This window comes from Vicia villosa, linkage group LG7 (genome assembly GCF_029867415.1).
Source record: "Vicia villosa cultivar HV-30 ecotype Madison, WI linkage group LG7, Vvil1.0, whole genome shotgun sequence".
Lineage (NCBI taxonomy): Eukaryota > Viridiplantae > Streptophyta > Magnoliopsida > Fabales > Fabaceae > Vicia > Vicia villosa.
The window spans coordinates 31,031,950-31,044,918 of record NC_081186.1 but is presented as its reverse complement, the minus strand read 5'-3'; the positions used below and the strand labels follow the sequence as shown (position 1 = coordinate 31,044,918).

The window sequence follows — 12,969 nt, the reverse complement described above, 5'->3', positions numbered from 1 at the left end:
AAAGATCCTAATTGATTTGAAAGGAAACACCATTTAGACTTTCAAGAGCCATATTTCATCACAAGTTCTGGAGTCCAAATGCATTACAAAATCTAAATTCAGAAAAGAAAACCATATAAGTTACATCAAGGGTTCTTAACACAAATTACAAAGCAAAGTTTTTCATGAAATAATATCATCCAGAAAAGGTCTATCACAAAAGCTCAACTGAGAAGATTCCCCTAAGTTCAATTACAAAAACTAGATCCTGCATTTGTGAGAGCAAGCTGGGGAAAATTGAAAAGTCCTTAGCATCTAATGTTGGAATTGTGTCAGGCCCCAATTGAGAAGAGATGTCTACATGATTTGCTTCAGTAGGCAACAAGCACCGACCGGTCTGATATTTCTAATTGGATACTGCAAATATTAGCAATGATCATGTGGCCCTGAAATAACTCAATCAGCCTTGATCAACCTTGGCTGTCTTGTTCTAGTAATGGTATAAAAGTCCTTATGCAAATCATCTCCTGCTGCTCTGGACTGCCTCCGTGCTCTAGCTTGCCGAGTTCTGCTCGGGTTAGCCGGAGAGGATAATATTGCACCTATAAAATCCAACAAAAAAAACATACAGCACTTAGTTATTCACATTCATATCAATAACAGTCACATACGATCAGCATACATACACTAAACCATCCATATGCACATTCATAAATTCATGTACCTAAATACCATCCACATATACATACATACACCTCACAAACACATTCAAAACCAGCTGCATTTCTAACAGTTCAGCCCTGTTTCATTAACTACCTAACATTCAGTTTTACAGAATTCAAACCTGTTTCAACCATATCCAAATAGTTCCATAGAATAACCCAATACAAGTCTAAACTTGCTGCACAATTCAAAACCTGCCATTTTCAGTACATCCATACACGATCATCCCTTTTACTAACCAATTAACCTTTTTACTAGTTCCTAACTGTTTTTAAGTTCAAAACCTTTCCTAACTTTTTCTAAATAACCAACAAACCACAAACAGTCCCATTCAATTTCCCTAACCAAAGTCATAACAGAAAAACTACAATTAACCACCTCATAACAGATTGTTAACTAAGTTTCTCTAACCAACTCATAACTGTCAAAAACAGAAAAATAACCAACTCATAACCATCTTAACCAACTCAATCTCACACCATCAATTCACTAACTAACTCTCTCTAATCCTATGGGTCAGAATTTCTCCCTCAACTGAATTCCACTCTCTCAAACTCTATATATTCTCATCACCTCCACCATTATCAGTTTAGACGCCATCTCCCAATCAAAACCATCACAGAAGCCATTTCTTCACATTCACCTCCATCTTCATCTTCTTCCCGCTCTTCTCTCACTCACCCTCTCCACCATTTTCATACTTCATTCATCCTCATTTTCTTCTCCATCACCACTCCATCTTCAACTTCTCACTCTCATTCTCTGCAATTTCATCTCTCTCAACCTAATACTAAAGCTCATCATCATCGTTGTTGGAGTTTCAACCTCTGAAACTCCTTCAACCGAGCTAGACCTCAACTCAATTCTCTCATCCCTCATACTCACGCTACAGTTGTAAAGATTGCTCAACAAAGATAAAGAACCAGAAGACGGAAGAACAGAAACAATCCAAGAAGAAGAGTAGAAGAAGAAATCATACAAGGAAGAAGAAGAAGCAGAAAATCAAATACAAGTAAAGACTCGAAGTTACCTGAGCCAATATCTCTTCTCAATCGCGTTCATCTCTGCTCGATCTTCACCTCCTTCTGCACACCAGGTAAGTTCTTCAATCTCTTAAACTTCGGCCTTTTTAGCGTCTTCGTCGCATCCTGATTCCTTCGATTCTCCTTTTGTTCTTGATTGTACCAATTTCATGTTTAGGTTTCGTTTTCCCATGTCGATTTGAGACGTGTTTTTGAGTGTTTGGTGTGAGACTCGAGAGGATTCTGGAGAAGGAACGGCGGCGAAACGATCGGAGATAGGGAAGGTTTTCTCCGGCCACCGCTGTGCGTGAGATGAGAGTAAGCGAGGGAGAGAAACCTGAGAATAGGATAGGGAACGTCACAACGTTAGACCCTAATTCCTCTTTATATTTCCCTTTTCATTTTTGTTTTATTTAATTAATTAATGTTGTTAATTAATCTGAAGAAAACAAATTCTGGATCACCAATCAACCTTGGGCCGAATCCTGTATACCCCACCATGGCCCATCATACTAGTGTTTGGCATAAAAAGGTCTGTGACCAATAAAAACACCCCTGGGCCCTATTCTGGATGGGCCATGCACCAGTTACTCTTTACACCTATAATCTAATTCACACCCCCTGGTTCTATGTTTTATTAGTGAAATTTAGGTTTTAATTAGATTTTCCTCATATTTCTTTGAGTAAATAAGATGCTAATTTTCTTCCTTTCAATTTTAGACCTTAGTGTTAATTTTGACGTATAAAAATAAATCACAAAATATTAGTTTAGGCTAATTCTTTTAATTTCTTTTTTTGCTTAATTAGAATTCTTTTTCTTTATAAAAATCTCACAAAAATAAATAGTCTGTTAATCCATTTCATGCTATATTTTGAATATTTTATTCCATGCTTTTGTACTATTTTTCAAGTCATTCTTTTAATCATTTTTAGTACTATTTTGTATCATGCTCACCTGTGATTTTTTTTACTTGTAGATTTATCTTGTAATTTCACTTGTATGTTCCCATAGATTTAGGACCTATAATAATCATGACATTAGGCTAGTTGATCATTTTAGGCTAGTTTTTCTTCCCTTTTTCTTTTCAACTTTAAAACATTAATAAAGGACGACGCGAATCATGCTAATGCTTTTTTTCTTAGTGTGAAAGAAATGATTGGGGCGTAGGCCCCGATGTACGTTCTTTCCCACTTAGTGGAAGAGAAATGATTGAGGCGTAGGCCTCGGTGTATTTCTTAACCGTTATTTAGAGAAACGATTGTGGCGTAGGCCTCGATGTGCATTCTCTAAATATTCAAAAATTGTATTTCATTTAGAGAAACGATTGTGGCGTAGGCCTCGATGTGCATTCTCTAAATATTCAAAAACTGTATTTCATTTAGAGAAACGATTGTGGCGTAGGCCTCGATGTGCATTCTCTAAATATTTAAAAACTATATTTTATTTAGAGAATCGATTATGGCGTAGGCCTCGATGTGTATTCTCTAAATATTCAAAAATTGTATTTCATTTAGAGAAACGATTGTGGCGTAGGCCTCGATGTGCATTCTCCAAATATTCAAAAAACTCTTTTTAAGGCATGATTCGAGTCACAAATTAATTTCCCTTAAAAGACACTTAACCAAAAACACTTCAAAATATCTAATAAAGGCTCGGACCTAAACAAAGTAAGGAAGTGATGCGAAGCCTTGTAGTGGGTTTTTGTCCATCATGGAATTACACCTAAAAATCATAAACCAATCATCTTTCTCTTGCCTCCGAGGCATTCTTTCTCTTGCCATCAGGGCATTCTTTCTCATTAATCGGACACGTTATTTCCGCTCCATCCCCAGCTTAAGACTCCAGAGGTCGAGCAGTGGAGTGCGAATGTAACTGTTCAACTAAAAAACACAAAAACAAACAAAAACTAAAGAGCCGAACTACGGCGCTCTGATTCCTGAAAAGGATACGTAGGCATTAGGTCGCGGGGCCTAAGCGAGCACAACTATTTATAAACCTTATTTTCCCCGTGTTTCTTTTCTTTCATTTGCATGCATTCCCTTAGTGATTAAGCTTTAGATTTATACACCCTTAGAATAGAACAAACATAGGTGGATACCATCGAGTACGATGGGCGTGAGGGGTGCTAGCACCTTCCCCTTGCGTAACCGACTCCCGTACCCTATCTCTGGTCGAAAGACCTCGTCCTTTCTTTATTCTAGGTTTTCTGATATTCCTTTCCCTTATGGGATAAATATATTGGTGGCGACTCTGTTGTTTCATTTTCGCGAGCGTGCGACAGCTGGCGACTCTGCTGGGGACGTAGACCTATTGCGGGTCCGTACTTAGCGAGTCGATCCTAGCCTTTGTTTGTTGTTTGTTTATTGGGTGTGCTTATATATTATTTATGTTTTGCCTCATTTACTTTATGCTTGCATATGATATCTATTTTCTGCTTGCATATCATGTTTATTTTCTCGCATTCTGGACTATATTATGGGTCCCCGTGGGGGCCACATATTTTCTCTGTTTGCAGGTTGGGTGGGATGTTTCTATGAGGTAAAAGGCCCAATACCCAGGCCAGAGTTGACACATAGGATACCTAGGATAGAGTGGATAGTCATGACGCCGATGAGATGTCAGGTCTTGTCTAGTGCGATCATGAGACCCACGCCCAGTCGAGGTTCAAATGGGGTATCATCGTTGGCATGTAGATGCAACAATGGTGGTATCTCAGGAGAACTGATAACGCTGGTTGCCATATTGACCTACCCTGACCTAGACTACACCCGTGAGTGGGGAGGGAATCATATTCTTTACAGGTACATGTACATGTTCTGTTGGTGACTATTGGTTCTCCTGATACTCAAAAGGTCGCCGAACCTTTGATCCTGGAACATTCGACTTATACAGAAGCTCTACATCAGTTATTTATCGTAATCAACGTCGAACCTCTGAATCTGGAGGTTTGACCTTATATGACTTATGCAAAAGCTATCTATCAGAATCAACGTCGAACCTCTGAATCTGGAGGGTTCGACCATCTTTGACTCATGCACAAGCTATTTATCAAAGCAACGTCGAACCTCTGAATCTGGAGGATTCGACCATATCTTATTGACCATGTGAAGCTGTTATCTGAGAAGCTTTGATCCTTGATCCTGATTTATGTTGCATTTGCATCTTCATTAATATTTTTGCATTCATGCATGTGCATCCATGGTTACCAAGACTCTTACTACTCTTCCTCTCCATCAGATCAGTCAAAACGATTCCTCCACACCGATATCTGACAAGAGCTCACAGAAGAAGAATCATGGAGAACTATGAACAAGATCAGGCTGCCATTAGAGAAGAGATGGATCAAATGAAAACTAAGGTCGATGCTATCCTGGAAGCTATCCAAGCCTTGCGAACTGAAAGGGTTCCTTCTACACAAGAGATTCCCGTTGTTGGTAACCAAGCTGCTGCTAGCCAACTTGAGGTCGTTCCACCTTCTTCTACTCCATTTGAGTTCCAAGCAAGGACTAATGCTACTCTTGGGATGCCATTCAACTTCATGACTGTTGATACCCTTGGAGCTCCAAACCAAGGTGGGACTATACCCGTGACTTCTGGAGCAATGACTATGGCTGATCCCGTCTTCCCACTCCCTGTGCCACCTTCTCAAACAGAGATTCCTATTCCTGCTTTCTGTGGTACTCGTTCTGCTAACCCAGAAATGCAAACAATACCAACTGCTGAAAGAGCTCGACCCGTTGAGAAATCTGCTGAGAAGTACAAAATCCTTGAGGAAAGAATTCGAGCCATTGAAGGATTTAGTGCCTATGGGATGGATGCTGAGGATATGTGTCTAGTTCCTAATCTGGTTGTCCCTCCTAAGTTCAAGACTCCCGACTTCCAGAAGTACAAGGGTTTGAGCTGTCCGAAGAGCCATATCATCATGTATTGTCGTAAGATGGCTTCTCACATCCACAACGACTCATTGCTCATTCACTGCTTCCAAGATAGCTTATCTGGGGCATCTCTGAACTGGTATATGAATCTGGAGCGTAATAGAATCCGATCTTGGAAGGATTTGTCTGATGCTTTCCTCAAGCAATATCAGTATAACATTGACATGGCACCGACTAGGTTGCAACTTCAAAATCAAGTGCAAAGGACCAATGAGACATTCAAAGAGTATGCTCAAAGGTGGAGAGAAATGGCTGCTCAAGTGAATCCACCACTTTCTGAATCCGAACTGGTTGACATGTTCATGAACACTCTTCAAGGACATTATTATGAGAGAATGGTTGGTAGTGTTTCTTCTGGTTTCTCCGATCTAGTCAGGATTGGTGAAAGAATTGAGAATGGTTTGAAAATTGGTAAGATCCAGAATCCCGCCAATGCTGCTGCTGCAAACCAATATGGGTACAAGAAACCTCAGGGTAACTTTGTCAAGAAGAAAGAAGGCGAGACCAGTGCCACCTATGCTCAAGATCAAGCTCCTTGCTATCAAGTGGCCGCCACCGCCCCTCAAGCTTATGTGGCACCCATTGGTCAACAACCTTGGGTCCCTTATCAACAATATGTCCAACAACAACAACAAGGTTTCCAACAACAAGGTTATCAGCAGAGACAAGGTCAACAGAGGCAGAATAGGCCTAAAATGGTGTATGATCGTGTACCAATGACCTATAGCCAACTTCTCGCCGCCTTGCTTGATCAAAAACTGATTCAATTAGCTGAAGCTAGGCCTCCTCCTGATCCCCTCCCTCCAAATTACAAGATTAATGCCAAGTGTGAATTCCACTGGGGAGGATCTGGTCACACTACTGAAGAGTGCAGAGTTCTAAAAGACAAAGTTCAGGATCTGCTTGACGCAAAAGAGATTGCGTTTGCACCTGTGGCACCTAATGTGATCAACAATCCCATGCCACCTCACAATGGACCTTCCACCAGTGGACCATGAAGACTTTATGTTTGTCAGAGAACATTTCATTTGCATTAGAATAAGGCCAAGCTTGCCATTGTATAGATTTCTTTAGTATTTTCAATTGTATTACTTTTGTTGTTATCAAGTACTTCTCATTGTAAGAAACTCATTCTGTTTGAATAAATAAAAATAATGTAATATACATGTTTTTCTCAAATCATTTCATTTTTGTCATTATATTCATTGATACTTCACTCATTTGTATTAAGCAACTAAAAAAGGAGAATGATGAAAAGTCAAAAACACATGAATCACTAATTGTATGCTTTTGGACAAAGATCCTGCTGACGATGTACAGGCGTTGTTTCAATTCCTAAACACTGGAGTTATAAGGGAGTGAAACCCTCGTCAACCCCTTTGAGCCTAAGAAGTAGTAGTTTCTTTTCAAAAAATAATACAATGAAACCCTCAATCTTAACCAGGGGCAGGGTAGTCTTCAGTTAATGCGGCCGAGTGCTCAACTTTCAGGTATTCCATCAGAGGATCGATCATATTTCAGATCTCACAACAAAAAAGGAAGAGCACAATCCCCAATGGATGTCTCTCATTTACTGGGAAGAAGGCAGTCGCAACCTTTTCAAGTCAATCACCAAAGTCATACAACTTGTTCCCGAACGAGACAAAAAGAGAATGAAAAGAAAGTTATGAATCATGATAAAAAAAAGGAAACAATAGCCCGCTAAGTCAAAAGAAAAAAAGAAAAGCTTTGAAGCAAATGACTTAGGCAAAAATTAGGGCATATCCCGCTGGACAACGAAAACCAAAATCAAAAGAAATTTTGTCCAGGAAAAAGTTAGGGAAAGCAAAAAGCAAAAGAAGAATCCTCCGAGGGACAAGTTGTTATGACTATCAACAAAAAGCACCAAAGGGTGGCTGCCACCTCCATCAAAATCACAAAGGATCCTCATCCATCACAATCCTTCCTGAAAGGTGAATACTCGTGTCAAACTAACTGAACGTAGGATTGGAGAACATCACGAAGAATGGGTGGGTTAAGTAGAACTTGAGCCTTTATCTTTTGTTTCTTAAACCGTGAACCCGACCACGTTACAACCCTCAAAAGTCCTAATTGAAGCAGGGTTCGTTCTGAAAGCATACAAACTGTGAAATCATGTCAAAACTGACTCCTAATGTTGCTTGTCACTTGTGTTAGTATCAGTACAACATTTTGGAAAATAAAACTTTTCTTTTGAGATTAACATGTGCATTGCATTCTCATTATCCTTTTCAAAACAGAATTGTCTCTAACTTGAAAGTAAGTACTTGATACCAAGGAAAGTTCAACATTGAAATTCCATCGAGTAATCATACAAAGGCAAAGGTTGGTCATCTACTGAGCAAATATCTGAAGAATCCATTTGGTGAAAGAGTTCCTTTCAATCTGGGGCATTCGTTCCATAATCAACACTGGGGCAGTCCATCGCAAATCTCCATGATTCAAGCATTATCAAAGTTCTATCTCAAGAGATCATACAAGCTGGGGCAAGCTAGTAACAATTCATCTCTTCATCTTCAATCAAGTGTCAGATATCGAGACAAGTGTCGAGGAGTCAAGCCAAACACCTCACCTTCACAAGGGCTATCCTTCAAGCAACAACCTTCCTGCAAGGATTCCTCCATCCACTCCTTGTATCTTGGAGACAATCATTCCATCCATAGTCATACATGCATCATGCATATCATTGCATTCTCATTATCATTTTTTCCACATGATCCAATCATCAATAAAGCAGGGGCATCCACCTTATCTTGAATCAAGCAGAGTTTTAGAACTCCACCTAATCTATCCCTCATACAAAGCAGAAACCCTGACAATCAATCAGTACACTGCATATAGAATTCATTGCATTGCATCTCCAGAAGTGCATAAAACAAATCAAGCATTGCATATGAAGCATAAGCCAAGTTATTCATCAGATGAGGTCCCTACAAAGCATACAATTGACATTCCACTGGATCACTCAGAGTTACCATTGCGGTGTCATCTCCAAAAGTCAATCATGTTCACCTTTCTTCGACCTAGAGTTGATGTTTTTTGTGATTCAACCCAGAGTTGGCTTTCCTTTCATCTTTTAACCCCGAGTTAATTATCTCTTCCCACTCAATCCAGAGTTGACGGTTATCTTTTATTCAACCCAGAGTTGATCCCTTGTCTTTTCCCTCTCACCCAGAGTTGACGGATATTTCTTATTGTTTCTTTTCCCACTCAACCCAGAGTTGACGGTCATCTTTTCTCTTTTCCCACTCAACCCAGAGTTGACGGTTACCTTTTTTCTTTTCCCACTCAACCCGGAGTTGACGGTTATCTTTTACTCAACCCAGAGTTGACGGTTATCTTTTATCTTTTCCCACTCAACCCAGAGTTGACGGTTGTCATTTGTTCAATCCAGAATTGACTATCTCTCTTTCCCACTCAACCCAGAGTTGACGGTTATCTTTCCTTTTGTTCAACCCAGAGTTGATCCTTTTCTTTTCCCACTCAACCCAGAGTTGACGGTTATCTTTTATTCAACCCAGAGTTGATCCTTGTCTTCCTTTCCCACTCAACCCAGAGTTGACGGTTACCTTTTTTCTTTTCCCACTCAACCCGGAGTTGACGGTTATCTTTTACTCAACCCAGAGTTGACGGTTATCTTTCCTCTTTCCCACTCAACCCAGAGTTGACGGTCATCCTTTACTCAACCCAGAGTTGATGGTTATCTTTTTTATTCCCCACTCAACCCAAAGTTGACGGTTATCTTTTGTCCTTCCCACTCAACCCAGAGTTGACGGTTATCTTTTGTCTTTTTCCCTCTCACCCAGAATTGACGGATATTGCACATTATCTTTTCTTCTTTCCCACTCAACCCAGAGTTGACGGTTATCTTTTATCTTTCCCATTCGACCCAGAGTTGACAGTTATCTTCTTTCTTTCCCACTCAACCCAGAGTTGACGGTTATTCCTAATTGTTCATCTTGCCTCTTTCAACCCAGAGTTGAATTACCTCCTCTCAACCCAGAGTTGATGTCTACCCATTGTCTTCAACCCAGAGTTGATTTCCTTTTCTTCTTCAACCTAGAGTTGATACCCATATCTTGTCCCATTAATACTAATTTCGCTTTCCGTTCTCAATCCAGAATTGATGTTAACCTCTTATCCAACCCCGAGTTGACTTCCTTTTAATCTCTGACTTAGAGTTGATCCACTTTTCTTTTTCAACCCAGAGTTGATGTTTATTTCACTTCTAACCCAGAGTTAATTTGTTCAACCCATAGTTGATACGTTCTTCCTCAGTAGAGTTGACACCATTTCTTTTCCCTAGTGGATCCTATCTTTCATCAGGCAATTTTTTCAGGGTCCATTGATATTTAATCTTCTTCTACCTTGAATGTTCGAAAGGCTAGCTCCAATCTCACCTTCAGGTTCAAGACGATTAAATAGGGGCAGCTGTTGCACCCCAAAATTTGCCCATCTAATTCTTTTTCTAATTGGTTTATTGCTTCATTTGCATTTGCATCTTAAGTCATAAATAAAATTATGCATTCGCTTAATCAATAACTGGATATGGGATCAAGAATTATGGAGTAGATTAAGGTCTCTATCATCATCAGAAGCCCTGTTAAGTCAGTCCTCAACGAATGACAATTTGGTTCAAATTCAGATTTATTATTTGAGATGTTAGGCCACTTGGCTACATGGATGGCAAATCATCGGCTTTGGTTCTTACGCAAGAGAAAGATGTGGATTCATTGGTTTTGATTCAAGTTCATCTTAAGATAAGTTTTGGTTACGCTTATGGGTGTTATAGATCTGAAAATTATTGGGCTTTTAAAGTTCGATTAATGTACATTAAAAGGAGAAAAGATCCTAATTGATTTGAAAGGAAACACCATTTAGACTTTCAAGAGCCATATTTCATCACAAGTTCTGGAGTCCAAATGCATTACAAAATCTAAATTCAGAAAAGAAAACCATATAAGTTACATCAAGGGTTCTTAACACAAATTACAAAGCAAAGTTTTTCATGAAATAATATCATCCAGAAAAGGTCTATCACAAAAGCTCAACTGAGAAGATTCCCCTAAGTTCAATTACAAAAACTAGATCCTGCATTTGTGAGAGCAAGCTGGGGAAAATTGAAAAGTCCTTAGCATCTAATGTTGGAATTGTGTCAGGCCCCAATTGAGAAGAGATGTCTACATGATTTGCTTCAGTAGGCAACAAGCACCGACCGGTCTGATATTTCTAATTGGATACTGCAAATATTAGCAATGATCATGTGGCCCTGAAATAACTCAATCAGCCTTGATCAACCTTGGTTGTCTTGTTCTAGTAATGGTATAAAAGTCCTTATGCAAATCATCTCCTGCTGCTCTGGACTGCCTCCGTGCTCTAGCTTGCCGAGTTCTGCTCGGGTTAGCCGGAGAGGATAATATTGCACCTATAAAATCCAACAAAAAAAACATACAGCACTTAGTTATTCACATTCATATCAATAACAGTCACATACGATCAGCATACATACACTAAACCATCCATATGCACATTCATAAATTCATGTACCTAAATACCATCCACATATACATACATACACCTCACAAACACATTCAAAACCAGCTGCATTTCTAACAGTTCAGCCCTGTTTCATTAACTACCTGACATTCAGTTTTACAGAATTCAAACCTGTTTCAACCATATCCAAATAGTTCCATAGAATAACCCAATACAAGTCTAAACTTGCTGCACAATTCAAAACCTGCCATTTTCAGTACATCCATACACGATCATCCCTTTTACTAACCAATTAACCTTTTTACTAGTTCCTAACTGTTTTTAAGTTCAAAACCTTTCCTAACTTTTTCTAAATAACCAACAAACCACAAACAGTCCCATTCAATTTCCCTAACCAAAGTCATAACAGAAAAACTACAATTAACCACCTCATAACAGATTGTTAACTAACTTTCTCTAACCAACTCATAACTGTCAAAAACAGAAAAATAACCAACTCATAACCATCTTAACCAACTCAATCTCACACCATCAATTCACTAACTAACTCCCTCTAATCCTATGGGTCAGAATTTCTCCCTCAACTGAATTCCACTCTCTCAAACTCTATATATTCTCATCACCTCCACCATTATCAGTTTAGACGCCATCTCCCAATCAAAACCATCACAGAAGCCATTTCTTCACATTCACCTCCATCTTCATCTTCTTCCCGCTCTTCTCTCACTCACCCTCTCCACCATTTTCATACTTCATTCATCCTCATTTTCTTCTCCATCACCACTCCATCTTCAACTTCTCACTCTCATTCTCTGCAATTTCATCTCTCTCAAACTAATACTAAAGCTCATCATCATCGTTGTTGGAGTTTCAACCTCTGAAACTCCTTCAACCGAGCTAGACCTCAACTCAATTCTCTCATCCCTCATACTCACGCTACAGTTGTAAAGATTGCTCAACAAAGATAAAGAACCAGAAGACGGAAGAACAGAAACAATCCAAGAAGAAGAGTAGAAGAAGAAATCATACAAGGAAGAAGAAGAAGCAGAAAATCAAATACAAGTAAAGACTCGAAGTTACCTGAGCCAATATCTCTTCTCAATCGCGTTCATCTCTGCTCGATCTTCACCTCCTTCTGCACACCAGGTAAGTTCTTCAATCTCTTAAACTTCGGCCTTTTTAGCGTCTTCGTCGCATCCTGATTCCTTCGATTCTCCTTTTGTTCTTGATTGTACCAATTTCATGTTTAGGTTTCGTTTTCCCATGTCGATTTGAGACGTGTTTTTGAGTGTTTGGTGTGAGACTCGAGAGGATTCTGGAGAAGGAACGGCGGCGAAACGATCGGAGATAGGGAAGGTTTTCTCCGGCCACCGCTGTGCGTGAGATGAGAGTAAGCGAGGGAGAGAAACCTGAGAATAGGATAGGGAACGTCACAACGTTAGACCCTAATTCCTCTTTATATTTCCCTTTTCATTTTTGTTTTATTTAATTAATTAATGTTGTTAATTAATCTGAAGAAAACAAATTCTGGATCACCAATCAACCTTGGGCCGAATCCTGTATACCCCACCATGGCCCATCATACTAGTGTTTGGCATAAAAAGGTCTGTGACCAATAAAAACACCCCTGGGCCCTATTCTGGATGGGCCATGCACCAGTTACTCTTTACACCTATAATCTAATTCACACCCCCTGGTTCTATGTTTTATTAGTGAAATTTAGGTTTTAATTAGATTTTCCTCATATTTCTTTGAGTAAATAAGATGCTAATTTTCTTCCTTTCAATTTTAGACC

The 12,969-nt window shown here is 39.4% G+C and overlaps 1 protein-coding gene across 1 annotated transcript in view; it reads right to left on the bottom strand.

Moving 5' to 3' along the window:
• Nucleotides 1–1,815: 1,815 nt before the first annotated feature.
• The window catches only part of LOC131618821 (uncharacterized), a 35,939-nt gene continuing 24,785 nt past the window's right edge, over nucleotides 1,816–12,969 (bottom strand). The window contains exon 3 of the mRNA XM_058889979.1: nucleotides 1,816–2,061. Coding sequence (XP_058745962.1) covers nucleotides 1,816–2,061 — 246 coding nt within the window. The remainder of the gene's footprint in view (nucleotides 2,062–12,969) is intronic.